Raw genomic sequence first — 27,614 nt, forward strand, 5'->3', positions numbered from 1 at the left:
GTTTTAGTTTTTTAAGGAACCTCCATACTGTTCTCTATAGTGACTGTACCAATCTACATTTCCACCAGTAGTGAAGGAGGCTCCCTTTTCTCCAACCCTCTCCAGCATTTATTGTTTCTATTCTATAGATTTTTTTTATAATGAACATTCTGACTAGTGTGAGGTGACATCTCATTGTAGTTTTGATTTGCATTTCTCTAATAATTAGTGATGCTGAGTGTACTTTCATGTGCCTCTGGGTTGTCTGTATGTCTTCTTTGGAGAAATGTCTATTTAGGTCATCTGCTCACTTTTTGGGTTGTCTATCCATTTTGTTTATGATTTCCTTTGCTGTGAAAAAGCTTTTAATTTTAATTAGGTTTCATTTTGTTTTTGTTTTTATTCTTACTATTCTAGGAGACAGCTTCAAAAAGATACTGCTGCAATTTATGTCAAAGAGTATTCTGCCTATGATTTCCTCTAAGAGTTTTATAGTATCTAGTTTTACGTTTAAGTCTCTAATCCATTTTGAGTTTATTTATGATGTTAAACAATGTTCTAATTTCATCTTTTTACATGTAGCTGTACAGTCTTTACGGCACCATTTATTGAAGAGATTGTTTGTCTTCCATTACATATACTTGCCTTCTGTGTTGTAGATTAATTGATCTTAGGTGTGAGGGTTTATTTCTAGGCTTTCTATCCGGTTCTATTGATGTATATTTCTGTTTTTGTTTTAGTACCATACTGTTTTGATGACTGAAGCTTTGAGTATAGTCTGAAGTCAGAAAAACAGAGCTGGATGGATCAGGCTCCCTTTCTCAAGATTGCTTTGGTTATTCTGGATCTTTTGTGTCTCCACACAAAGTTTAAGACTTTTTTGTTCTAGTTCTATGAAAAATACATTGGTAATTTGATAGGAATCACACCGAATCTGTAGGTTGTCTTGGGTGGTATAGTCATTTTGACAATATCAATTCTTCCAATTCAACAAAGACCTGTATGTATTCCAAACGCTGTAAGACACTGATGAAAGAAATCAACGATGACACAAACAGATGGAAATATATACCATATGGTCTATATAATATATTCTTGGTATATATTTCCATCTGTTTGTGTCATCTTTGATTTCTTTCATCAGTGTCTTACAGCGTTTGGAGTACAGGTCTTTTGTCTCTGTAGGTGGTATATTCCAAGGTATTTCATTATTTTTGATGCAATGGTAAACAGAACTACTGCTTTAACTTCTCTTTTGGATCTTTCATTGTCAGTGTATGGAAATGAAAGCTTTCTGTGTATTAATTTTATATCCGGCAATTTTACTGAATTCATTGATGATCTCTAGTAGTTTGCTGGTAGCATCCTTAGGATTTTCTATGTATAGAATCATGTCATCTGCAAACAGTGATAGTTTTACTTCTCCATATCCAATTTGGATTTCATTTCTTTTTTCCTTCTCCGATTGCCATGGTTGGACTTCCATAACTGTGCTGAATAAAAGTGGCAAGAGCGGACAACCTTGTCTTGTTATTTTTTTTTAAATTGCAGGCTAATTACTTTACAATATTGTAGTGGTTTTTGCAATACACTGACATGCATCAGCTATGGGTTTACATGTGTTCCCCATCCTGAACCCACCTCCCTCACCATGCCATCCCTCTGGATCATCCCAGTGCACCAGCCCTGAGCACCCTGTACCCTGCATTGAACCTGGACTGGCGATCTGTTTCACATATGATAATATACAAGTTTCAGGGCTAAGACAATGCTTGTCTTGTTCTTGACCTCAGAGGAAATACTTTCAACTTTTCACCACTGAGTATGTTAGTTGTAGGTTTGTCATATATGGCATTTATTATGTTGAGGTAAGTTCTCTCTATGCCCATTTTCTGAAGTTTTTACCATAAATGAACATTCAGTTCAGTTCAGTTGCCCAGTCATGTACGACTCTTTGCAACCCCATGGACTGCAGCACGCCAGGCCTCCCTGTCCATCACCAACTCCTGGAGTTTACTCAAACTCATGTCCATTGAGTCGGTGATGCCCATCCAACCATCTCGTCCTCTGTCATCCCCTTCTCCTCCCGCCTTCAATCTTTCCCAGCATCAGGGTCTTTTCCAATGAGTCAGTTCTTTGCATCAGGTGGCCAAAGTATTGGAGTTAAGGCTTCAGCATCAGTCCTTCCAATGAACATTCAGGACTGATTTCCTTTAGGATGGACTGGTTGGATTTCCTTGCAGTCCAAGGGACTCTCAAGAGTCTTCTCCAACACCACAGTTCAAAAACATCAATTCTTCAGCACTCAGCTTTCTTTATAGTCCAATTCTCACATCCATACATGACTACTGGAAAAACCATAGCTTCGACTAGATGGACCTTTGTTGGCAAAGTAATGTCTCTGCTTTTTAATATACTATCTAAGTTGGTCATAAATGAACACTGAATTTTGTCAAAAGCTTTTTTTGAATCTATTGAGAGGACTGTATGTTTTTTATTCTTTAACTTGTTGATGTGGTACATCACACTGATTGACTTGCAGATACTGAAAATTCTTACATCCCTGGGATAAATCCCACTTGATCATGGCATATGATTCTTTTAATAATATTTTGTTGGTTTTAGACTGCTAGTGTTTTGTTGAGCATTTTTGTGTCCGTGTTCTTCAGTGATATTGGCCTTAATTTCTTTTCTGTGTGTGTGGTATCTTTGTCTGGTTTTGGTATCAGAGTGATGGTGGCCTCACAGAATGAGTTTGGGCGTGTTCTTTCCTCTGTAATTTTTTGGGCTAGTTTCAGGACAGGTGTTAACTCTGTTAACCCTTATCTAAATGTTTTATAAAATTCGCCTGTGATGTCATCTGATCCTGGACTTTTCCTTGTTTAACTTTTTAATCACAGTTTCAATTTCAGTACTTGTGCTTGGTCTGTTCATATTTTCTATTTCTTCCTGGTTCAGTCTTGGGAGACTACACAATGGAACTTGTCCATTTCTTCTAATTGTCCATTTTATTAGCATATAGTTGCTTGTAGCAGTCTCTTATGATCCTTTGTATTTCTGTGGTGTCTGTTGTAATTTCTTTTTCATTTCTAATTTTATTGATTCTAGCCCTCTTCCATTTTTTTTCTTGATGAGTCTGACAAGTTTTATCCATTTTGTTTATCTTTTCAAGGAAAACCAGCTTTTAGGTTCATTGGTCTTTTCTATTGTTTTCTTCATCTCTATATCTGCTCTCATCTTTCTGATCTCTTTCCTTCTACTTTTTATTTTGTTTGTTCTTCTTTCTCTAGTTGCTTTGGGTGTAAGATTAGGTTACTTGTGATTTTTCTTGTTTCCTGAGGTAAGATTTTATCGCTATAAACATCCCTCTTAAAACCATTTTTGTTGCATTCCATAGATTTTGGATCATCATGCTTTTATTTTCATTTATCTCTAGGTATTTTTTTATTTCCTCAGTGATCCATGGGGTTGCTTAGTAGCATACTGTTTAGCCTCAAAGTGTTTTTTTAGTTTTTTTTTCATGTAGTTTCTCCTAAGCTCATAGCATTTAGGTTGAAAAAGATGCTTGATTATGCTTTTAATTTTTAAAAATTTACAAAGGTTTGCTTTGTGGCCAGCCTATAATCAATCCTTAAGAATGTTCCATGTGCACTTGAGAAGAATGTGTATCCTGCTGGTTTTGGATGGAATGCTCTATAAATATTTAATTCAGTCTATCTGGTCCGAGCGACTGAAGTGAACTGAACTGATCTGGTCTAAAGTAACATTTAAGGTCTGTGTTTCCTTGTTGACTGTATCAGAATGATCTGTCCACTGATGAAAGTGGGGTGTTACAGTCCCCCCTATTATTGTGTTACTATTGATTTCTCCTTTCATGTTGTTAGTATTTGCCTTATATATTGGAGTTCTCCTATGTTGAGTGCATATATAATTACAATTGTTACATCTTCTCTGATTGTCTTGGACTGTTGGACCATCTTTCTCTTGCAACAGTCTTTGTTTTAAAGTCTACTTTGTCTGATATGAATACTGCTACTTCAGCTTTCTTTTCATTTCCATTTGCAAGAAAGATGGAATACCTTTATCTTCTCACTTTCAGTCTGTATGTGTCCCCTGATCTAAAGTGGGACTCTTGTAGACAGCATATATATGGGTCTTGTTTTTGTGTCCATTCCAGACAGGCTATGACTTTTGGTTGGAGCATTTAATCCATTGATATAAATATCAGTATGTATGGTTGTACTGCTACTTTTTTAAATGTTTAGGATTTGTTTTTGTAGGCCTTTTTTCTTCCCTTTCTTTTTTGTTCTTTTCTCTTGTGACTTGATGACTAACTTTAGTGTTGTGTCTAGATTTCTTTTTCTTTGTGTATATCTACTGTAGATTTTCAGTTTGTGGTTACCATGAGGTTTTAATATAGCAGTCTATATATAAACAAGATTGTTTCAAGTTGCTGATCTTTTCATTTCAAATTTGAATTCATTTCAAAGAGCTCTCCTTTCTCACAACTGCTGGTTTCCACGTCATGTTTGTGTGCAGATGATTTCCTACCTTTACTGCATGTTTGCCTTTATTGGTGAGCTTTTCCATATGTAATTTTCTTGTTTCTAGTAGTGGCCTTTTCTTTTCCACTTGGAAAAGTTCCTTTAGTGTTTGTTGCAAAGCTGGTCTGATGGTACTGAATTCTAATATTTTTTGCCTGTCTATAAAGCTTTTTTCTGTTGATCCGTATGAGAGCCTTGCTGGGTAGAGTGTTCTTGGTTGTAGATTTCTCCCTCTCATTACTTTAAATACATCGTGCCACTCCCTTCTGAGCTGTAGAGTTTCTGCTGAGAAATCAGTTGATAATGTTATGGAGTTCCCCTGTATGCTTTTTATTTTGCTGCTTTTCCCTTGTTACTTTTAATATTTTTAAAATTTTTAATTTAATTTTCATCAGTTTGAAATCTATGTGTCTCATGTGTTTCTCCTTTGGTTTATCCTGCCTAGGACTCTCTGCACTTCCTGGACTTGGGCAACTAATTCCTTTCCTTGCTAGGGAAGTTTTCAGCTATTATTGCTTCAAATATTTTCTCAAGTTGTTGTCCCAGAGGTCTCTTAGACTGCCTTCATTTCTTTTCATTCTTTCTTGCTTCCTGGGAGTGATCGTCACCATCCTGTCTTCCAAGCCACTTACCTGTTCTTCCTCAGTCACTCTGCTACTGGCTCCTTGTAGTGTTATCTTTCATTTCAGTTACTGCGCTGTTCATCTCTGTCTGTTTGTTCTTTATTTCTTCTAGGTCTTTTTTAAACATTTCATGCATCTTCTCAACATATGCCTCCCGTTTTCCCCCAAGATCTTGGATCATTTTCACATCATTACTCTGAATTCTTTTTCCATTAGATTGCCTATCTCCACTTCACTTAGGTTTTATCTTGTTCCTTCATCTGGGATTCATTCCTTTTCCGTCTCATTTTGTCTAACTTTCTGTGACTGCAGTTTCTATTCCACAGGCTGCAATTATTCTTGCTTTTGTGATTTGAAATCGGGTGGATGAGGCTAAGATGCTTATGCAGGCTTCCTGGTGGGAGGAACTGATTCCTGTCCACTGGTGGGTGCTGGTTCTGCCCCCTGGTGGTCAGGGCCATGCTCAGGAAGATGTTAAGCAGGCTGTATTCCTGTCCTGTTGACTGCTTAGCCTGAGGTGTCCCAGCACTGGAGCTTACAGGCTGTTGGGTGGGGCTAGGTCTTGGGGAGAAAATGGCAATCTCCAGGAGAGCTCACCTTAATGAGGACTTGCCAGAACTGCCACCGTCAGTGTCTTCTCCCCCATAGTGAGCCACACCTGCCTCCCCCCTTGGCAAGAGACCCTCTAATACTAGCAGGTAGGTGTGGTCCAATCTCTTAAGCTTTTTCCCCTAGGAGCTGGTGCAGGAGACTTTGTGTGCACCCTGTAAGAGTAAAATCTGTTTCCCCTAGTCCTGTGAAATTCTAATCAAAACTCATTGGCTTTCAAAGCCAGATTCTCTGGGGGCTCTTTGTCCTGTTAGCAGACCCCCAGTCTGGGAAGCCTGATGTGGGGTTCAGGACTTTCACTTCTGTGGGAAAACTTCTGTGATGGAATTATTTCCCAGTTTGTGGATTGCCTAGCTTATTGCAACTGTGTTCCCCCTACCATTGCATTATGGTTTATTCTTTGTCTTTGGATATAGAGTATCTTTTTTGGTAGGTTCCATTGTTTTTTATCAGCAGGAAGTTGTGATTTTAATGTTTCTGTAAGGAGTGAGCTCAGGTCCTTCTACTCTACCATCTTGTTAAAGAATGCATATTCATGTTGTCCCTGTAGTTGTTTTTCAATTCAAAATTTTTTCTCATTATAGTATATATATATATATATAATATAAAAGTTGTCATTTTACCATTTTTAAAGTGTACACTTCAGTGGTATTAATTACATTCACAAAGCTTTACAACCATAAACACTATCTATTTTCAAAACCATTCTATTACCACAGACTAAAACAAATACAATGAACTATTTCAGGCTTCCCTTCTAGATCAGTTGGTAAAGAATCTGCCTGCAATGCAGGAGACCTGGGTTCAATTCCTGGGTCAGGAAGATCCACTGGAGAAGGAAATGGCAACCCACTCCAGTATTCTTGCCTGGAGAATCCCAGGGACAGAGGAGCCTGGCAGGCTATAGTCCATGAGGTCGCAAGAGTCAGACACGACTTAGCAACTAAACCACCACCATTACCACAAACAGAAACTCCATAACATTAAACAATAACTCTTAGCCTCTGGTAATCTCTGACATACTTTCTGTCTCTTTAAAGTTGCCTACTCTAGATATTGCATATAACTGAAATTGAATAACATTCGTCCTTTGTATTTGGCTTATTTCACTTACCATGTTTTCAAGGTTCATCATGCTATACAGCATGTATCAGAACCTCAATCATTTTTATGCCTGAATAGTTTTTTACATGGTGTGGAATTTTGATAGGCATTATATTAAGTGTGTAGATCACTTTGGGTAGAGGTACAGATACCTTAACAATATTAAATTTTCTGCCCATGAAAGCAGATTGTTTTTCCATTTATTTAGGTCTTCTTCAATTTCTCTCAGAAATACTTTGTAATATCCAGTGTACAAAGTCTTTCACCTCAAGTGGGAGAAGGGCGGCTCTGGCCTGGTGTTTTATACCGACGCCCAGTTCTGGCAGGAGGAGGAAGGAGACTTTGATGAACAGACAGCTGATGACTGGGATGTGGACATGAGCATGTACTACGACGCAGATGGTGGAGACAAAGACGCCCGAGACTCTGTCCAAATGCGTCTGGAACGGAGGCTCCATGATGGCCAGGAGGCCGGCTCTGTGTTCAGACACCAGGTGGGCACCTACGAGCGCCATACCAAGGGCATTGGGTGGAAGGTGCTGGAACGGCAGGGCTGGGCTGAGGGCCAGGGCCTGGGCAGCCAGTGCTCAGGTGTTCCTGATGCCCTGGATAATGACGGCCAGCACCCCAGATGCAAGCGTGGATTGGGGCACCATGGAGAGAAGCTCCAGCCATTTGGGCAACCAAAGAGGCCCCGTGGAACTGGCTTGGGGCTCATCTCCACCATCTACGATGAGCCCCTACCCCAGGACCAAGGAGAGTCGCTGCTCCGCCGCCAGCCACCCACCGGCATGAAATTTCGCACAGACGTGGCTTTTGTGAGGAGTTCCAATCGTGCCTTGAACAGCCTCTCAGAGCCTGAGTAACAGGTTCAAGGACTCCCCCTTAATCAGGATCACTCATAACTGCACAGTGGCAGCCCTGTGCCCAGCCTTATCTTCCACTGAAGGCAGAAAGTACTCTGGGAGCAGCAGTCGGCACGTTGTTCAGGATGCTTTGTTCAGAACTTGCCTTCTGGTCGTCTACCTCAGGGACATTTTTACAAAAAGCCCCCGTTATATCTTCCTCTTTAGTGAAAGGGCTTAATGGCTGGGCTTCCCTGGTGGCTCAGAGGTTAAAGCGTCTGCTTCCAATGCGGAGACCCGGGTTCGCTCCCTGGGTCGGGAAAATCCCCTGGAGAAGGAAACGGTAACCCACTCCAGTATTCTTGCCTGGAGAATCCCATGGACGGAGAAGCCTGGTAGGCTACAGTCCACGGGGTCGCAAAGAGTCGGACATGACTGAGCGACAGAACGGAACGGAGATATTTTATTCTTCTGAATTGAAGTGAAGTCACTCAGTCATGTCTGACTCTTTGCGACTCCATGGCCTGTAGCTTACCAGTTTTCTCCATCCATGGGATTTTCCAGGCAAGAGTACTGGAGTGGGTTGCTGTTTTCTTTTCCAGGGGATCTTCCCGACCCAGGGATTGACCCCGGGTCTCCAGCATTGCAGGCAGACACTTTACCCTCTGAGCCACTAAGGAAACCAGGAAGGATTTATTCTTCTAAATCCTACTATAAACAGAATTGCCTCCTTCAATTCTTTCAAATTGTTCACAGCAGGCGTATAGAAACACAATGGATTTTTGTGTATTGATCTTATACCTTGTAATTTTGCTGACTTTGTTTATTAGTACTAACAGCTTCTTGTGCATTCTTCAGGAGTCTCTCTATGTAGGATCAAGAAGATCAAGTCATCTGCAAATAGAGATGGTTTTATTTCTTCTTTTTCAATTGGATGACTTTTACTCTTTTTCCTTATCTAATTGCTATGGCTAGAATTTCCAGTAAAATATTGAATACTAGTGGTGAAAGTGAGCATGCTTATCTTAATACTGATGTTTGGAAGAAAGTTTCCATTTTTTTTCTGTCAAGAATTTTAAACAGTTGAAAATAAAAGTAAATACTTGTCTCCCTCTTAGTTTTTGATTGCCTACAGAATATAAGCATAATTATACCTTCATCCTATGTTTTCGATAAATGTTTTCTACTAAGTTACCCAGAGACCTTCATTTAAGCAGAAAGTGATACTTAAGTCAGTATTCTTACTGTATGATCAAATACTTAAAATACAGTAAAGAGAAAATCAGAATTCTGAAATGTGGTTAACTATCACAATTAAATTGTATAGATAAAAAACAAAAAAACAGAACCTGATTCTAGCATACCATTACTATTCAGTTCAGTTCAGTTCAGTTCAGTCGCTCAGTCGTGTCTGACTCTTTGCAACCCCATGAATCACAGCATGCCAGGCCTCCCTGTCCATCACCAACTCCCGGAGTTCACTCAAACTCATGTCCATCGAGTCAGTGATGCCATCCAGCCATCTCATCCTCTGTCATCCCCTTCTCCTCCTGCCCCCAATCCCTCCCAGCATCAGAGTCTTTTCCAGTGAGTCAACTCGCCGCATGAGGTGGCCAAAGTATTGGAGTTTCAGCTTTAGCATCAGTCCTTCCAATGAACACCCAGGACTGATCTCCTTTAGAATGGACTGATTGGATCTCCATGCAGTCCAAGGGACTCTCAAGAGTCTTCTCCAACACCCTTGGATAAGTATAGAAATAATTTACTCTTTTGTCTACAAGAGAATAAACCAGTGATTGAAAATACACTTTATATAGCAAATAGGACTATTCTATGTCTTGACTGTGGTGGTAGATGTGATAAAACTGCATATAATGAAATACATATACAAAGAGAATTCACGAATTAAAAAAAGGCCAATTAATAGGATGACGGAGTTAGAAAATCACTACTATGTAACTGTCTTAGTTTATTAAGTGTTAGTTGCTCAGTTGTGCCCGACTCTGCGATCCCATGAGCTGCAGCCTACTAGGCTCCTGTGTCTTAGTTTACTAGTTCAGTAAATTGTCCTCCCCAATGTGAATGGGTATCACCCAATCCACTGAGGGTCTGAACAGAAGAAAAAGCAGAGGATGGCAGGTTGAGTTCGCTGCCTGTCTGCTTGTGCTGGGACATTGCTCTTCTGCCCCTGAACTGAGATTCACACCACTGGATCTCCTGATGGTTAGGCCTTTAGACTTGGACTGGAATTACACCACCGGCTTTGCTGGGTCTTCAGCTTGCTGATGGTACATTGTAGAACTTAGCCTCCATACTTGAATGAGTCAATTCTTCACAGTAAGTCTACCTATATATGTAATTATATATAATTCATTATTAATAATTATTATATCACAATATATTTTATTCTCATTATTACATTACTATATGTATGCACATCTGCTATTCATTCTGTTTCTCTGGAAAACTATAATCTAATACAATTGCCAAAACAAATCATAAAATGTTATAATCACTTAAAACTGATCTAAAAGCATGAAATAGTCACTTTAATTTCAGATTTAAAAGATATAAGTCAGATTTAAAAGATATAAGTCTTTTGAATGGTTTTACAAAATAATAAAGGAAATCTAACAAGAATATATGTGATTCAAAAATCATTGCTTGCCATTTGCTTTCTATATATCCCTTTGGACAATTTGAGTTTCTATTACGTACATCTATTGTCTATTTTAAAATATATTTAAGTGAGTTAAAAAATAATGCTTTTATCTTAATATCTAGCTGAAATTGGTTTCACCAAGGAAGCTAGAAGTTTGGTTAAAGGAAGGAGTAGTAGTAATTTATAACAAAACTATTTGTGGGATAGAGCACAAAAAATATTTGGACTGGGGGGAGTATGACTAGGGAAAGCAGCTATAAAAAGATAAAGGGGTACAGGTGATATATATAGATGTCAAACTAGGAGACCTATTTGATAAACTCTTATTTTTGTTGCTATTATACTCTATGTGGCATTCTCCATATATATATATTTTTTTACCCAGACTACCACTGATTAATACTATACATTACCTACATTATGAAAAAAATAGACTTGCAGCCTGAAATGAGGTCTTAACCACAAATTACAACACAATTTGTATGGAAAATGCATTCTAAGATTCATTCAAATGGTTTAAAAGATATTCAGACCCAAGACTGAACCAGAAAAAGATAGAAAATATGGACAGACCAATCATAAGTATAGAAATTGAACTAGTAATTTAAAAACTGCCCAAAACCAAAAGTCTAGGACTGGATGGTTTCACAGGTGAATTTTATCAAACATTTAAAATCTATTCTTCTGAAACTATTTTTAAAAACCTGCAGAGGAAGGAACACGCCCAAACTCATTCTGTGAAGCCAACATGACCTTGATACCAAAACTAGACAGAGATATCACACACAAAGAAAATGATAGTCCAATACCACTGTTGAACATACGTGAAAAAATCCTCAACAAAATACGAGCAAACTGAATCCAACAATACATTAAAAGGGTCATACATCACAATCAAATGGGATTTATCCCAGAGATGCAAAGATTTTTCAATACCAGCAAATCAATGTGATACACATTAACAAACTAATAAATTTCATTTATTTCAGTAGATGCAGAAAAAGGTTTTGATGAAATTCAACACCCACTTATGATAAAAACTCTCTAGAAAGTTGGCATAGAGGGAACATATCTCAACATAATAAAGACTATATATGACAAACCCACAGCTAATATCAAACTCAATAGTGAAAAGCTGAAAGCATTTCCTCTAAGATCAGTAACCACACACCCTTGCCACTTTTATTCAACATAGTTTTGGAAGTTCTAGTCACAGCAATCAGAGAAGAAAAAGAAATAAAAGGAATCCAAACTGGAAATGAAATAAAACTGTCAATGTTTGCAGATGACATGATACTGTATACAAAAAAATCCTAAAGACACCACAAGAAAACAACTAGAGCTCATCAAGGAGTTGGTAAAGCTTCAGGATACAAAATTAAAATACAGAAATCAGTTGCATTTCTATGTACTCACAACGAAAGACAGAGAAATTAAAGAAATAATCCCATCTACCATCACATCAAGAAGAATAAAATACCTAGGAATAAACCTACCTAAAGATTTACTTCAAAAATTATAAGATGCTGAACTCAAAGAAATTGAAGACAACATAAACAGATAGAAAGACATACCGTGTTTCTGGACTGGAAGAATTGATATTGTCAAAATGACTATACTTACCCAAGACAATCTACAGATTCAATGTAATCTGTATCAAATTACCAATAGCATTTTTTGCAGAACTATAACAAAAAATTTTAAAAATTTGTATGGAAACACAAAAGACCTCAAAGAGCCAAAGCAATCTTAAGAAAGAACAGAGCTGGAGGAATTAGACTCCCTGACTTCTGACTATACTACAAAGCTACACTCATCAAAACAGTAAAGTATTTGAACAAAAACAGACACATAAATCAATGGGAAAAGATAGAAAGCCAAGAAATAAACCCATGAAGTTATGGTCAACTAATCTACAATAAAGGAGGCAAGAATATACGATGGAGAAAAGACAGTCTCTTTAATGAGTTGTGCTGGGAAAACTGAACGGCTACATGTAAAAGAATGAAATTAGAACATTATCTAACACCATATACAAAAATAAAATGTATTAAAGGACTAAATATAAGACTCAAGTCTATAAAATTCTTAGAGGAAATCATATGCAGAACACTCTTCGATATAAATCACGGCAATTTTTTTTTTGATCTGTCTCCTAGAGTAATGGAAATAAAAGCAAAAATAAACAAACGTGCTATAATTAAAATTATACATTTTTGCACTGGAAAGGAAACCATAAATGAAATGAGAAGACAACCTACAGATTGGGAGAAAACATTTGCAAATGAGGGAACCAACAAGCTCAATTTCCAAATTACAGAAACAACTCACACAAGTTGCTAACAAAAAAAACAATACAACTCGATCAAAAACTGGGCAGAAGACCTACATAGACATTTCTCCAAAGAAGACATACAGATGGCCAACAAGCACATGAAGAGACATTTAACATTGCTAATTAGAGAACTGCAAATCAAAACTACAGTGCATATCACCTTACACTGCTCAGAATGATCATCATCAAAACGTCTACAAATAACAAATGCTGGAGAGGGTGTGGAGAAAAGGGAACCCTCCTACACTGTTGGTGGGAACGTAAATTGGTGTAGCCACTATGGAAAACAGTATGGAGGCACCTTAAAAAACTAAAAATAGAGTTACAATATCATCCAGCAATTCCACGCCTGGGCATATATCTGGAAAGGACTCAATTTCAAAAAGATGCACGCACCCCAATGTTCATAGTAGCATTATTTACAATAGCCAAGACATGGAAGCAATCTAAGTATCCACTGACAGATAATAGAGTATCAGTCAGCCATAAAAAGAATGAAATAATGCCCTTTAAATTGGATGGACCTAAGAGATACTAACTGAAGTTAAGTCAGAGAAATACAAATGTCATATGATATCACTTATATGTGGAATTAAGACATGAACTTATTTATAAAACAGAAACACATTCACATAGAAAATACACTTATGGTTATCAAGGGAAAAGCGGGGGAGGAAGGCAGGGATAAATAAGCAGTTTGGGATTAACAGATACACACTCAGTTCAGTTCAGTCGCTCAGTCGTGTCCGACTCTCCGCGACCCCATGAATCACAGCACACCAGGCCTCCCTGTCCATCACCAACTCCCAGAGTTCACTCAAACTCATGTCCACAGAGTCGGTGATGCCATCCAGCCATCTCATTCTCCGTCGTCCCCTTCTCCTCCCGCCCCCAACCTTTCCCAGCATCAGAGTCTTTTCCAGTGAGTCAACTCGTCGCATGAGGTGGCCAAAGTATTGGAGTTTCAGCTTTAGCATCAGTCCCTCCAATGAACATCCAGGATTGATCTCCTCTAGAATGGACTGGTTGGATCTCCTTGCAGTATAAGGGACTCTCAAGAGTCTTCTCCAACACCACAGCTCAAAAGCATCGATTCTTCGGCGGTCAGCCTTCTTCACAGTCCAACTCTCACATCCATACATGACCACGGGAAAAACCATTGCCTTGACTAGACGGACCTTGGTTGGCAAAGTAATGTCTCTGCTTTTTAATATACTATCAAGGTTGGTCATAACTTTCCTTCCAAGGAGCAAGCGTCTTTTAATTTCATGGCTGCAATCAGCATCTGCAGTGATTTTGGAGCCCAAAAAAACAAAGTCTGACACTGTTTTCACTGTTTTTCCATCTATTTCCCATGAAGTGATGGGACCAGATGCCATGATCTTTGTTTTCTGAATGTTGAGCTTCAAGCCAACCTTTTCACTCTCCTCTTTCACTTTCATCAAGAGGCTTTTGAGTTCCTCTTCACTTTCTGCCATAAGGGTAGTGTCATCTGCATATCTGAGGTTATTGAAATTTCTCCCGGCAATCTTGATTCCAGCTTGTGCTTCTTCCAGCCCAGCGTTCCTCATGATGTACTCTGCATATAAGTTAAATAAGCAAGGTGACAATATACAACCTTGACGTACACCTTTTCCTATTTGGAACCAGTCTGTTGTTCCATGTCCAGTTCTAACAGTTGCTTCCTGACCTGCATACAGGTTTCTCAAGAGGCAGGTCAGGTGGTCTGGGATTCCCATCTCTTTCAGAATGTTCCACAGTTTATTGTGATCCACACAGTCAAAGGCTTTGGCATAGTCAATAAAGCAGAAATAGATGTTTTTCTGAAACTCTCTTGCTTTCTCCATGATCCAGCGGATGTTGGCAATTTGATCTCTGGTGCCTCTGCCTTTTCTAAAACCTGCTTGAACATCTGGGAGTTCACGGTTTACATACTGCTGAAGCCTGGCTTGGAGAATTTTGAGCATGACTTTACTAGCGTGTGAGATGAGTGCAATTGTGCGGTAGTTTGAGCATTCTTTGGCATTGCCTTTCTTTGGGATTGGAATGAAGACTAACCTCTTCCAGTCCTGTGGCCAGCGCTGAGTTTTCAAATCTGCTGGCATATTGAGTGCAGCACTTTCACAGCATCATCTTTCAAGATTTGAAATAGCTCAACTGGAATTCCATCACCTCCACTAGCTTTGTTCGTAGTGATGCTTTCTAAGGCCCACTTGACTTCACATTCCAAGATGTCTGGCTCTAGGTCAGTGATCACGTTATCGTGACTATCTTGGTCGTGAAGATCTTTTTTGTACAGTTCTTCTGTGTATTCCTGCCACCTCTTTTTAATATCTTCTGCTTCTGTTAGGTCCATACCATTTCTGTCCTTTATCGAGCCCATCTTTGCATGAAATGTTCCCTTGGAATCTCTAATTTTCTTGAAGAGCTCTCTTGTTTTTCCTATTCTGTTGTTTTCCTCTATTTCTTTGCATTGATCACTGAGGAAGGCTTTCTTATCTCTCCTTGCTATTCTTTGGAACTCTGCATTCAGATGCTTATATCTTTCCTTTTCTCCTTTGCTTTTCGCCTCTCTTCTTTTCACAGCTATTTGTAAGGCCTCCTCAGATACACACTACTATATATAAAACCAATAACAAGGACCTACTGTATAGCATAGGGAGCCATATTCAATATCTTGTAACAACCTATAATGGAAAAGATTCTGAAAAGAATACACACACACATATAAAAAACTAAATCACTGTGCTGTACATCTGAAACTAATACAAGACTGTAAATCAATTGTACTTCAATTTAAATAAATAAATAATATTTTGAAACATAACCTATAACTCACTTCTAAGTTAGGGAAGGTATTTTAATTTACAACATGAGTCCATAAGCCCCCAATGGGTAGATACTTCATTTTCCTCATCTTTACCCATCCATCACATTGTATGGCACAAAGAAGATACAGCTGGAAAAGCAAATGGGCTGAACACATGAACTACTAGGAAAATTCAATTCCCTGTTCTGCTTATTTCAATTTTTCAAGCCTTAGTGGATAGATACAAATATTCTTATCAGAATACACAGGCAGTAGCTTTCTACACAGACAGATTTCATTCAAGGCACTACCGATAGGCCAATACGAAAATTGTTGACTGATGGCCAATAAGCCTTCTAGGTTCCTCTAGATTCCTTACTCTGTTGGCTTCACTATGTTCCTAGCTACTGAACCAGTTACTTGTTAGACATTATGGTCTAAAATATTACTTCTCCATCCATCCATTACTTTTCCAGCTATATCTTCTTTGTGCCATACAACGTGATGGATGGGTAACGATGAGGAAAATGAGGTATCTACCCATTGCGGGCTTATGGACTCATGTTGTAAATTAATATATTACTTCATCCAAAGAGGGTGATTCCCTCAGTTTTACCCTAAGCTAGTTTCTTAAGCATAGATTGGGGGAACTGGGCTAAATGGGTATTAAAAATTAAGGTATCATATATCACCATCATTGGAGATGGAAATGGCAACCCACTCCAGTATTCTTGCCTAGAGAATCCTGTGGACAGAGAAGCCTGGTGGGCTTCAGTCCACAGAGTCGCACAGAGTTGGACATGACTGAAGTGACTTAGCATGCATACATGCACGCATATCACCATCATATGAACACTGCTAAAACACATCGTAAATATTTTACTTCTTTAAGAAAACATAGTTCTACTCAGGAAGTAGAAACTACAAACTTTTTACTCATTTCTATAAACATTTCTATAAACCATTCATTTCTCAAAAGAAATGATTTATCTTAAAACATCATTTTAACAAATATGACCTTTTTAAGACACATGTGTATTATTTCAGCAAAAACAAACTTACTCATTGTCTTGCATAGTAGATTCCTTTCTTTTCTTTATACTGAGGTAATGCAAGTTTTCCCTCTTTCCTATGTGTGCAATAAAAGGAACATAAAGTTAAAGCAAAATTGTCAAATTTTAAATAGAATTTAGATCACCAAATTTTAAATAAAAAATAAAAGGGTAGACAAATAAAAAAAGGGTAGTTAATGCAAAAGTATCCTGAAATTTGGTATGGGAAAATTTTTGCAGTATTGTGAAGAACTTTGCAATATAGGAACTTTGTTTCTTTTTTTATTTCCCATTCTAATTTTTTATTTTCATTTTTTTCCATTCTAATTTTTTATTCATGATTATATTATACAAAAGAAACAATCTTTTGAATAAAATTTCTATTGGGACCTGGTATATTCAAAAGAAAAACTAGATAAACCCAACTTGATAATATAAACTTTACTTGATAAAGGATGCTATCATCAGATATTTTAATAAAAATTATTAAAGTTTCCAGTTCATATTATTTAACTCCTATTTTTTTGTCTCACAGTTAACAACAAGGAATTGTTGATACTAATATCTAGAAAATAGTGAGCTCCTCATGATAGCACAGTAAATCAAATACAACTTTAGGGACAAAAGTATCTGACTGTTTAAATGCTAAATGATTTAGTAAACTCTTGGAAATACCTTTAGTGCCTATGAAGATATTTCAAATATTGCATGGTGTCATTTATAAGTGGAATTTAAAAGATAATACAAATGAATGTATATACAAAACTGAAACAGACTCACAGATAAAACAAACTTGTGGCTACCAAAGGGGAAAGCAAAAAGGGGAGGGACAAATTAGTGGTTTAGGATGAACAGACACAGACAATTATATATAAGACAGTGAGACACACTGTATAGCATAGGGAATGATACCCATTATCTTCTAATAAATTGCAATGGAATATAATCTGCAAAAATACCAAATCACTATGCTGTAAATTACAATACTGTAAATCAACTTTTAAACTTCAATTTAAAAGTGCGTATGGACTTAGTTAGCGCTCATACTTGAGGACACATTAGCATAGTTAGAGATTCTCAGTGTTTTACATAAACTGGCCTTTTACTGAATGAATAAAGAAGCGAATGAATGAATAATCCAAACTCTTTACTACCAATGAAAATCAGTGAAGAAAATTCACTTTTTATAATGTACAAACACTGGCACCTTCTCACACTACACATTTTAATATAGCTTCATGTGCTCAACAACTGGCAGTTACTACTTTTCTAAAAAATTGTTTGGTACAATGTACCATGAAAAACAAGCTCACACTCTACAAAAGAAATATAACATGAACCACTGATGTAATTTAAGATCTACTAACAAAACTTTTATAAAAGGAAAAAGAGTCAAATTTGAATATTTGATTTAACCCAACATACCCAAATATTCTTATATTAACACACAATCTACATAAATTATTATATATATTATTTTTTCCAAACTAAGATTTTAATATCTGGTGTGTATTCTTACACTTATAGCACATTTCAATTCAGATCAGTCCCACTCCATGTTCAACATGTACATGTACTGGATGGCATAGTTCTAGATAATGCTGCAGGAGGATCCAATACTTCCAGATGAAACCAAACATGCAGATAACATGAAGGCAACTTCTTTAAAATTTAAATGTGATTTATTAACACATTAAAAAATATATTGTCTGGAACAGACTATCCATTGCTGGTTTACATTTTTTTCTTCATTTAATTTGTACTCCATTACTCTCATTTGCTTCTATTTCTAGAGGAAATTTACAATTTCATTGACCAAGGTGGTTCAGAAACTACTTTAACAATAATTTCCCTCATTGTTACTTTGGAACTTATGCCTTCTCTCAAAAAAACTGTCATACTAAATTTTTATCTCATAATAGTCTTTAATATCCAAAACAGAAAAACTTGTGGTCTAGGAATTTTGCTAAAGTCCTAGCTACCTCTCTTGTTATTAGCTTTTCATTATTTGATTTGTTGGTATCTTTAAATTCCAAATAGAATAAGTCAATATGGTTAAGAGTTTATATAATAAAAGATGAATGGGGAAAAGAGTAATAATATTTTACTTATGATTTTAGAGAACTTTGGGGAAATAAGATCATTAAAATTTGTCTCTCAAAAAAAGTATTTTTAATAGAAAAACCACAAACAAAAACTATACTATATATTTTTATTTCATAAAAGTTAGATTAATACTAACTTCCTGAATTTTGAATTAAGCTATTTCCATTCAATAAAGCTCCACCATATTACTTTGTTCTTTTAACCTGTAATTATTTTTCACATTTTTAGCACAAGCAGTCAGTAGTGCTAGGTGAGAAACAGCAAAAGATTGCTTTATTTGAATTTTCACCAGGTGTTTTAGGCCTTTCTAAACATTCTGATTATTGTAAGGGGATTAGTCAGATATCACAAACTATAAAACATAACTAACAGCATTAGTTTTAATCTTCTCATGGAAGGACTTTTGTTTTTCTTTTATATATATATATATATATATATAATTTTATTTATTTATGTTTGGCTGTGCTGGGTCTTTGTTGCCGTGCAGGCTTTTCTCTAGTTGTAGCTACTGGGGATACTCTCTAGCTGTGTGAGGGCTTCTCACTGTGGTGGCTTCCCCTGCTGCGAAGCATGGGCTCTAGGGCACACAGGCTTCAGTAGTTACGGCTCGAGGGCTTAGTAGTTGCAGTTCCTGGGCTCCAGACTACAGGTGCAAAAGTTGATGAAATTACTTGCAGGGCAGCAGTGGAAACACAGACATAGAGAACAGCCTTATGGACACAGGACAGGGGTGAGGATGGAGGATGGGATGTATGTAGACAGTTACATGGAAACTTACAGTACTATATGTAAAATAGCCAATGGGAATTTGCTGTTATGACTCAGGGAACTCAAGTCAGGGCTCTGTAACAACTTAGAGGAGTAGGATGGGGAGGGAGATGAGAGGGAGGTTCAAGAGGGAAGGGACATATGTATATCTGTGACTGATTCATGTTGATGTTTGGCAGAAACCAATAAAATTCTGCAAAGCAATTATCTTTCAATTAATAAATAATTTTTTTTTAAAGTTGTGGCGCAGGTTTAGTTGTTTTGAGGCATGTGAGATTTTCCCAGGTCAGGGATTAAACCCAGGTATTCTGCATTAGTATGCAGATTCTTTACCATTGAGCCATCAGAGAAGCACCTAGGATTTACGCTTTAAAATAACAGACATTTCAATTGTATTAAGGAGGAATTTTAATGTCTCAAAGAATAACATTTGGATCAGTTATCAAAGACTACTGAGTGGACTCTGTCACACCAAGAGTTTTCCACTTATTTAATAATCACTTTTCCTTATTTCATTCCATTTTATTAGCAATTAACATACACTAAAGTACTATGGATTCTACGTACTCTTCCTCGCTACGCTATATATGATTAATAATTGTGTACTTGCTGCTGCTAAGTCACTTCAGTCATGTCCGACTCTGTGCGACCCCACAGACAGCAGATCATCAGGCTCCCCTGTCCCTGGGATTCTCCACGTAAGAACACTGAAGTGGGTCGCCATTTCCTTCTCCAATAATCGTGTACTTGATTCCCTTTAAATGTAGTTTCACAAAACACTGGTGATAAATGTAATATCACTGAATAGGGACTGCTTTAAAAATTGTATTTGGACTTTCTGGTAAGGCTCCCAGAAGCCCTTTGTTGAACTAGTGAAGATATCTTTCGATAGATAATAATGATAATAATGTTTAGAAGTATAATCAACAATGGTGATGACGACGGCTAACAGTTAAAAAGTGCCTTTAGGGCCCGGCACTGTTTTAAATGTTATATTAACTAGTTAATCTGCACACTTCTGAGATAGTCATTCTTATTCCCATTTTGCAGATGAGACAACAAGTGCACAGAATGGTCATAAAATTTATCTGAAGCTCCAATGCTAGTAAGTGGTAGAGTCAGGATCTAAATCCAGCCATTGAGCTACAAAGATCATTCTATTAGCCAAGATGCTATGATTATTTACTAATAAATTAAAGTTCAAGCAGGTTTAGGCCAGTATCATGCTGCTTCTTGATAAATAAACTTTACACTTGGCACATCTCTTTGATACTGTTCAAAGAGTACTTTATTTTTTGGGGCTCCAAAATCACTGCAGATGCTGACTGCAGCCAGGAAATTAAAAGACGCTTACTCCTTGGAAGGAAAGTTATGACCAACTTTGATAGTATATTAAAAAGCAGAGACATTACTTTGCCAACCAAGGTCCGTCTAGTCAAGGCTATGGTTTTTCCTGTGGTCATGTATGGATGTGAGAGTTGGACTGTGAAGAAAGCTGATCGCCAAAGAATCGATGCTTTTGAACTGTGGTGTTGGAGAAGACTCTTGAGAGTCCCTTGGACTGCAAGGAGATCCAACCAGTCCATTCTAAAGGAGATCAATCCTGGGTGTTCATTGGGAGGACTGATGCTAAAGCTGAAATTTCAATACTTTGGCCACCTCATGCGACGAGTTGACTCACTGGAAAAGACTCTGATGCTGGGAAAGGTTGGGGGCGGGAGGAGAAGGGGACGACAGAGAATGAGATGGCTGGATGGCATCACCGACTCGATGGACATGAGTTTGAGTGAACTCTGGGAGTTGGTGATGGACAGGGAGGCCTGGCGTGCTGTGATTCATGGGGTTGTGGAGAGTCGGACACGACTGAGTGACTGAACTGAACTGAACTGAACCGGCACATCTCAGGATCTTTTGGTCCCAAACCAGAAATTAAGAATTGAGGAAAACCTTGACCCAGAGAGGTTTAAAATTACTTGTCTAAGGTGTCACACACTAAAACTTTTTTTTCTGAAAGAGTTATTGCAGATCAAGCTGGAGTCTGTAGGCTAAGAGGTGAATGAGATCCTATTATTCTTTTAATTGAACCATTTCTATGCAATATTTTTCTGTTTATATTTTTCTTATTTCCTTCTACTTTTTATGCTTTGTTCTATTGTTCTTTTTCTATCTTTCTGAGTTGAATGTTCAGCTTGTTAATTTTCAGTCATCCTTTTAAAATATATGCATTGATAAATGTAAATCCACTATGAATGCTTTCATTATCATGCCATGTTTAGGTATAAATTTTTTCCTCTAAGAGCTGACATGTTTTTATTATCACTCAATTCTAAATATTTTATACTTTATAACAAAAAAGATACTGAAATAGCCAGTCTTGAGAAAGAACAAAGCTAGAGTTTCATACTCTGATTCCAATGTAAGACCTGAAACCATAAACTTTTAGAAGAAAGCATAGGCAGTAAGATCTTTGACATCGGACTTAGTATTATTTTTTTCGGATATTATCTTCTCAGGCAAGGGAAACAAAAGCAAAAATAAATAAATGGAAATATATCAAACTAAAAAAGTTTTGCATAGTAAAGGAAACTACTGTCTACTGAATGGAAAAGATATTTCAAAATGATAGGTCTAGTAAGGAGTTAATATCCCAAATATACAACTCAACATCAAAAAGCCAAACAACCTGATTATAAAATGGGCAGAGGGTCTCAACAGACATTTTTCCAAAGAAGATATACAGACAGCCAGCAGGCACATGAAAAGATGCTCAAATGACTAATCATCCATTCCATTCCATTCTGTCGCTCAGTCGTGTCCGACTCTTTGCGACCCCGTGGACTGTAGCCTACCAGGCTTCTCCATCCATGGGATTCTCCAGGAAAGAATACTGGAGTGGGTTACCGTTTCCTTCTCCAGGGGATCTTCCCGACCCAGGGATCGAACCCGGGTCTCCCACATTGGAGGCAGACGGATCATCAGGGAAATACAAATCAAAACTTCATATGCAGCCAGAATGGCTATTATCAAAAAGACAAGAATCAACAAGTGTTGACAAGGATATGGAGAAAAGCGAATCTTTATGAGCTACTAGTGGGAATATAAATTGGTTCAGCCACTATGGAATACTACTAGAGGCACATAGTAGTGGGAAGGAAGAATGAGATGAAAGTAGTCAAAAGGTACAAAGCTTAGTCATAAGACAAATAAGTACTAGGTATGTAACATACAACATGATGAATATAATTAATACTGTGATATGTTATATATGAAAGTTGTTAAGAGAGAAAGCTAACAGCTCCCATCACAGGGAAAACTTTTTCCTTTTATTTATATCTATGTGAAATGAGCAAGCTCTGTGAGATGGTGAAGGACAGGGAAGGTTGCATGCTGAGTCCACGGGGTAGCAAACAGTAGGACACACTGAGAGACTAAAGAAGAAAAACAGCAAAAGTGAAATGGGTGATGGATTTTCACCAAACTTACTGTGATAATCATTTCACGATTGTACGTAAGTCAAATCATTATGCTGAACATCTTAAACAATATGTTAATTATAGTTCAATAAAACTGGAAAAGTATTGTTTGAATGACAATAAAAACAAACACATAAACTATTTCTATCATTCCTAACTTTTTAAATATATTTTATCAGCTTCTGAAAAAATAGCCTACTATGATTAAGGACTTGCGAGTTTCTCCTTGTAATACTGTCCTATTTTGTCACGTTTTGCTTGAGTTTTTATTTTTCATGCACATAGGTTCAGGATTCCTTTTCTGGTAGTGAATCTTTCATTCTTTCATTATGTAAAAAGTTCTATTATTTTCAATAAAGCCCTTTTGTCATAATAACTATTTTGGTCTATATCAATATTAATATTCTTATACCAACTCTTAGTTTTTTTAAGAAGCTAGTATTTACTGCTCTTTCTACCCCTTTATAATAAATCATACGATGTCTTTGATAACAATATTCATAAAAATAGCTGAAACATGTATTTCCCTACAGCAAAATTCAGACTTATATTGAAGAGAGTAAGAAAAACCACTAGACCATTCAGGTATGACCTAAATCAAATCCCTTACGATTATACAGTGTAAGTGATAAACAGATTCAAGGGATTAGATCTGATAGACAGAGTGCCTGAAGAACTATGGACGGAGGTTCCTGACACTGTACAGGAGGCAGGGATCAAGACCATCCCCAAGAAAAAGAAATGTAAAAAGGCGAAATGGTTGTCTGACGAGGGCTTACAAATAGCTGAGAAAAAAAGAGAAGCTAAAGGCAAAGGAGAAAAGGAAAGATATGCCCATTTGAATGCTGATTTCCAAAGAATAGCAAGGAGAGATAAGAAAGACTTCCTCAGTGATCAATGCCAAGAAATAGAGGAAAACAACAGAATGCGCAAGACTAGAGATCTCTTCAGGAAAATGAGAGATACCAAGGGAATATTTCATGCAAAGATGGGCACAATAAAGGACAGAAATGATATGGACCTAACAGAAGCAGAAGATATTAAGGACAGGTGGCAAGAATAAACAGAACTACGATACAAAAAGATCTTCATGACCCAGATAACCACGATGGCATGATCATTCACCGGGAGCCAGACATCCTGGGATATGAAGTCAAGTGGGCCTTAGGAAGAAGCATCACTACTAACAAAGCTAGTCGAGGTGATAGAATTCCAGTTGAGCTATTTCAAAATCCTAAAAGATGATGCTATGAAAGTGTTGCACTCAGTATGCCAGCAAATTTGGAAAACTCAGCAGCGGCCACAGGACTGGAAAAAGTCAGTTTTCATTCCAATCCCAAAGAAAGACAATGCCAAAGAATGCTCAAACTACCGCACAATTGCACTCATCTCACACGTTAGCAAAGTAATGTTCAAAATTCTACAAGCCAGGCTTCAACAATATGTGAACCGAGAGCTTCCAAATGTTCAAGCTGGATTTAGAAAAGGCAGAGGAACCAGAGATCAAATTGCCAACATCCGCTGGATCATGGAAAAAGCAAGAGAGTTCCAGAAAAACATCTACTTCTGCTTTATTGACTATGCCAAAGCCTTTGACTGTGTGGATCACAATAAACTGGAAAATTCTTCAACAGATGGGAATACCAGATCACCTTTCCTGCCTCCTGAGAAATCTGTATGCAGGTCAAGAAGCAACAGTTAGAACTGGACATGGAACAGCAGACTGGTTCCAAATCAGGAAAGAAGCATGTCAAGGCTGTATATGGTCACCCTGTTTATTTAATTTATATGCAGAGTACATCATAAGAAACGCCAGGCTGGATGAAGCACAAGCTGGAATCAAGATTGCCAGGAGAAATATCAATAACCTCAGATATGCAGATGACACCACCCTTATGGCAGAAAGCAAAGAGGAACTAAAGAGCCTCTTGATGAAAGTGAAAGAGGAGAGTGAAAAAGCTGGCTTGAAGCTCAACATTCAGAAAACTAAGATCATGGTATCTGGTCCCATCACTTCATGGCAAATAGATGAGGAAGCAATGTAAAGAGTGAAAGACTTTATTTTGGGGGGCTCCAAAGTCACTGCAGATGGTGACTTCAGCCATGAAATTAAAAGATTCTTGCTCCTTGGAAGAAAAGCTATGATCAACCTAGATAGCATATTAAAAAGCAGAGGCATTACTTTGCCAACAAAGGTCCATCTAGTCAAAGCTATGGTTTTTCCAGTAGTCATGTATGGATGTGAGAGTTGGACTACAGAGAAAGCTGAGCACCGAAGAACTGATGCTTTTGACCTGTGGTGTTGGAGAAGACTCTTGAGATCCCCTTGGACTGAAATACGGTCCTACCAGTCCATCCTAAAGGAGATCAGTCCTGAATATTGATTGGAAGGACTGATGGTGAAGCTGAAACTCCAATACTTTGGCCACCTGATGCGAAGAACTGACTCACTGGAAACGACCCTGATGCTGGGAAAAAATGAAGTGGGTTGGAGGAGGGTACAAAGAGGATGAGATGGTTGGATGGCATCACCAACTCAATGGACATGAGTTTGAGTAAGCTCTGGGAGTTGGTGATGGACAGGGAAGCCTGGCATGCTGCAATCCATGGGTCACAAAGAGTTGGACACGACTGAGTGACTGAACTGAACATATGTATTTAACACTTAAATGCCATTCACTGTTCTACTTTTTGTATGTTAATTCTTTTAATTCTTACAACAATCCTGAGGTAGATGTTATTTTCCCCATTTTAAAGGCAAGTAAACAAAAACACAATTAAATTCAACGGACAGATATTCCATCTGCTCCCTGAAGACTACAAGCACCTTAAATTTGTAATTCCTTTCTGCTTCCACATATATCTTCTGAGCTCTTAAGGTCTATTAGTACTTGTTTTTTAACCCAGTCTGTTGCTTTATAGTCAGCAGGATTAGTAATCACATTTTTATAACTAGGTCTATAGATTCACCAACATGCTTGCCAATTTATTATTCTACCATTGCTCTTTGCATTCCATTCCTTTATTTGAGGCTCAGTTATGAGCATGTACTCACAGAAGAATATTCTTTAATAATCTTTCGAGGAGTATCTGTGAATGGTTAAGTCTCTCAGACTGAATGAAAATACCTTTACTTCATTCTTACTTCCTGAATGAATAATTCAGATGTGATTTTCAGTTGGTATTATTCCATTTCCTGCTGCAATCTATAGATACTGATGAGAAGTCTTACGTCAGCCTGTTGCTGAAATTTTCTCTTTGTTTTTGATGTTCTGCAGTTTTATCACGATGTGATTAGGTGTGAATTTGTTTTAATTCATCCTGCTCAGACAAAGCGTGTTATTCTAATCTGGAAATCCCATCTTTCCTCAACTATGAAAACCTGATAGTCCATGTATTTTAGACTACTGCCTCTGATCCTTTTTATCTTCTCTATTGTAGAACTCCTACTTGACATATGTTGGAGTTTATTCTATCCATTACTTTTCTTTACTGTTTTATCATATACCCCATCTGTTTATCTATCTATGCTGTTAACACTGCTACAATCTGGGGTGATTTCTACACATCTATTGTCTATTTTACAAGTACTCTCTTTGACTATGCAAATTTGGTGTTTATCCTTCCACCCCAACTATTAAAAAACAGGAGCATTTTTAGGAGTAAAGGAACAGAAAATTTTACCATCTTTTCTCTCCTCTAAAAAGGATACTACTTTGGAAAAATCTGCCAAGTGGTAGGGACGGGGATGACCCCTACTAAGGGGTAGGGCAGTATAACGATACACACACAACCATACATAAATGTAATCAATATACATGATGACAAATAAATAAGAGAGAGGGAGAGTGTGTGTGTGTAGGTGTATCTTCACTGTACAAACTGGAAGCAGTCACTCCATTTGAGGGCTAAGTAGAATTTAAGTAGAGGGAAGATTTAGATCTAGATTTTTTTGCTTTTATAACTGTAAATAAATTTAAATTTAATATTGCCACCTGTTCACATAGTATGTAATTCAACTGAACATAGAAAGCACATATAAATACCTGGAGGAAGAATATTCCAGGTTGAAAGAAGTGCAAGTGCAGTTCTTGTGGAGGCAACAGGCTCAGCATGATTGACAAATAGCCAGAAAGTAAGAGCGGCTGAAGTACTGTAAACACGGGAAGGGCAGGAGAATAAATGAGGCAGATGAGAAGATCAGGTGTTAAATGACATATAGCCCTAAAAGTCACGATAAAGTTTCGAACTATATACTAAGAGTGATGGAAAGAGCACCCAAAATGTCTTTGAAAATGTGCTTTAAGCAGAAGTGCTTATTTAAATTGTACCTTGTGTTTTGTACAATACTTAAAAAGTAACGCTGTTAATGGAAGTTATAATTTCATTTAGAACTTAAGTTGTAAGACTCAAGCTTTTCTATTTCTAAAATACATATAAGATGACGTATTAGGAAAATCAATATAATGATTACAAATGACATAATCTGATATAAGGTCCTAGGCAGAATTCTATTTTGAGACTTATGTGAGAACTATATATCAAAGAATACATAAAACACATATGTACAATTTAATGAATAATTATAGAGTGAACTAGCATAGCCATCATATAGAAATAGAATATTACCAGCACCCTAGGAACTCTTGCTATATGACTTTTCAAAAAAGAGCTTACCAAGTACTATAACCGGTGATAATTATCC

The 27,614-nt window shown here is 37.4% G+C and overlaps 1 protein-coding gene and 1 pseudogene across 3 annotated transcripts in view; one reads left to right on the forward strand and one right to left on the reverse strand.

Moving 5' to 3' along the window:
• Positions 1 to 27,614, reverse strand: part of ITGB3BP (integrin subunit beta 3 binding protein) — a 91,486-nt gene that overhangs the window by 21,761 nt on the left and 42,111 nt on the right. For all 3 annotated transcript variants that reach the window (XM_055401707.2, XM_055401708.2, XM_055401706.2), the window contains exon 4: positions 16,573 to 16,639. In XM_055401707.2, coding sequence (XP_055257682.1) covers positions 16,573 to 16,639 — 67 coding nt within the window. The remainder of the gene's footprint in view (positions 1 to 16,572; positions 16,640 to 27,614) is intronic.
• LOC148778038 (G patch domain-containing protein 3 pseudogene) lies at positions 6,903 to 7,904 on the forward strand (annotated as a pseudogene).

This window comes from Moschus berezovskii, chromosome 4, assembly GCF_049115385.1.
Source record: "Moschus berezovskii isolate FMDL1 chromosome 4, NW_MosBer_1.0, whole genome shotgun sequence".
Classification (NCBI taxonomy): domain Eukaryota; kingdom Metazoa; phylum Chordata; class Mammalia; order Artiodactyla; family Moschidae; genus Moschus; species Moschus berezovskii.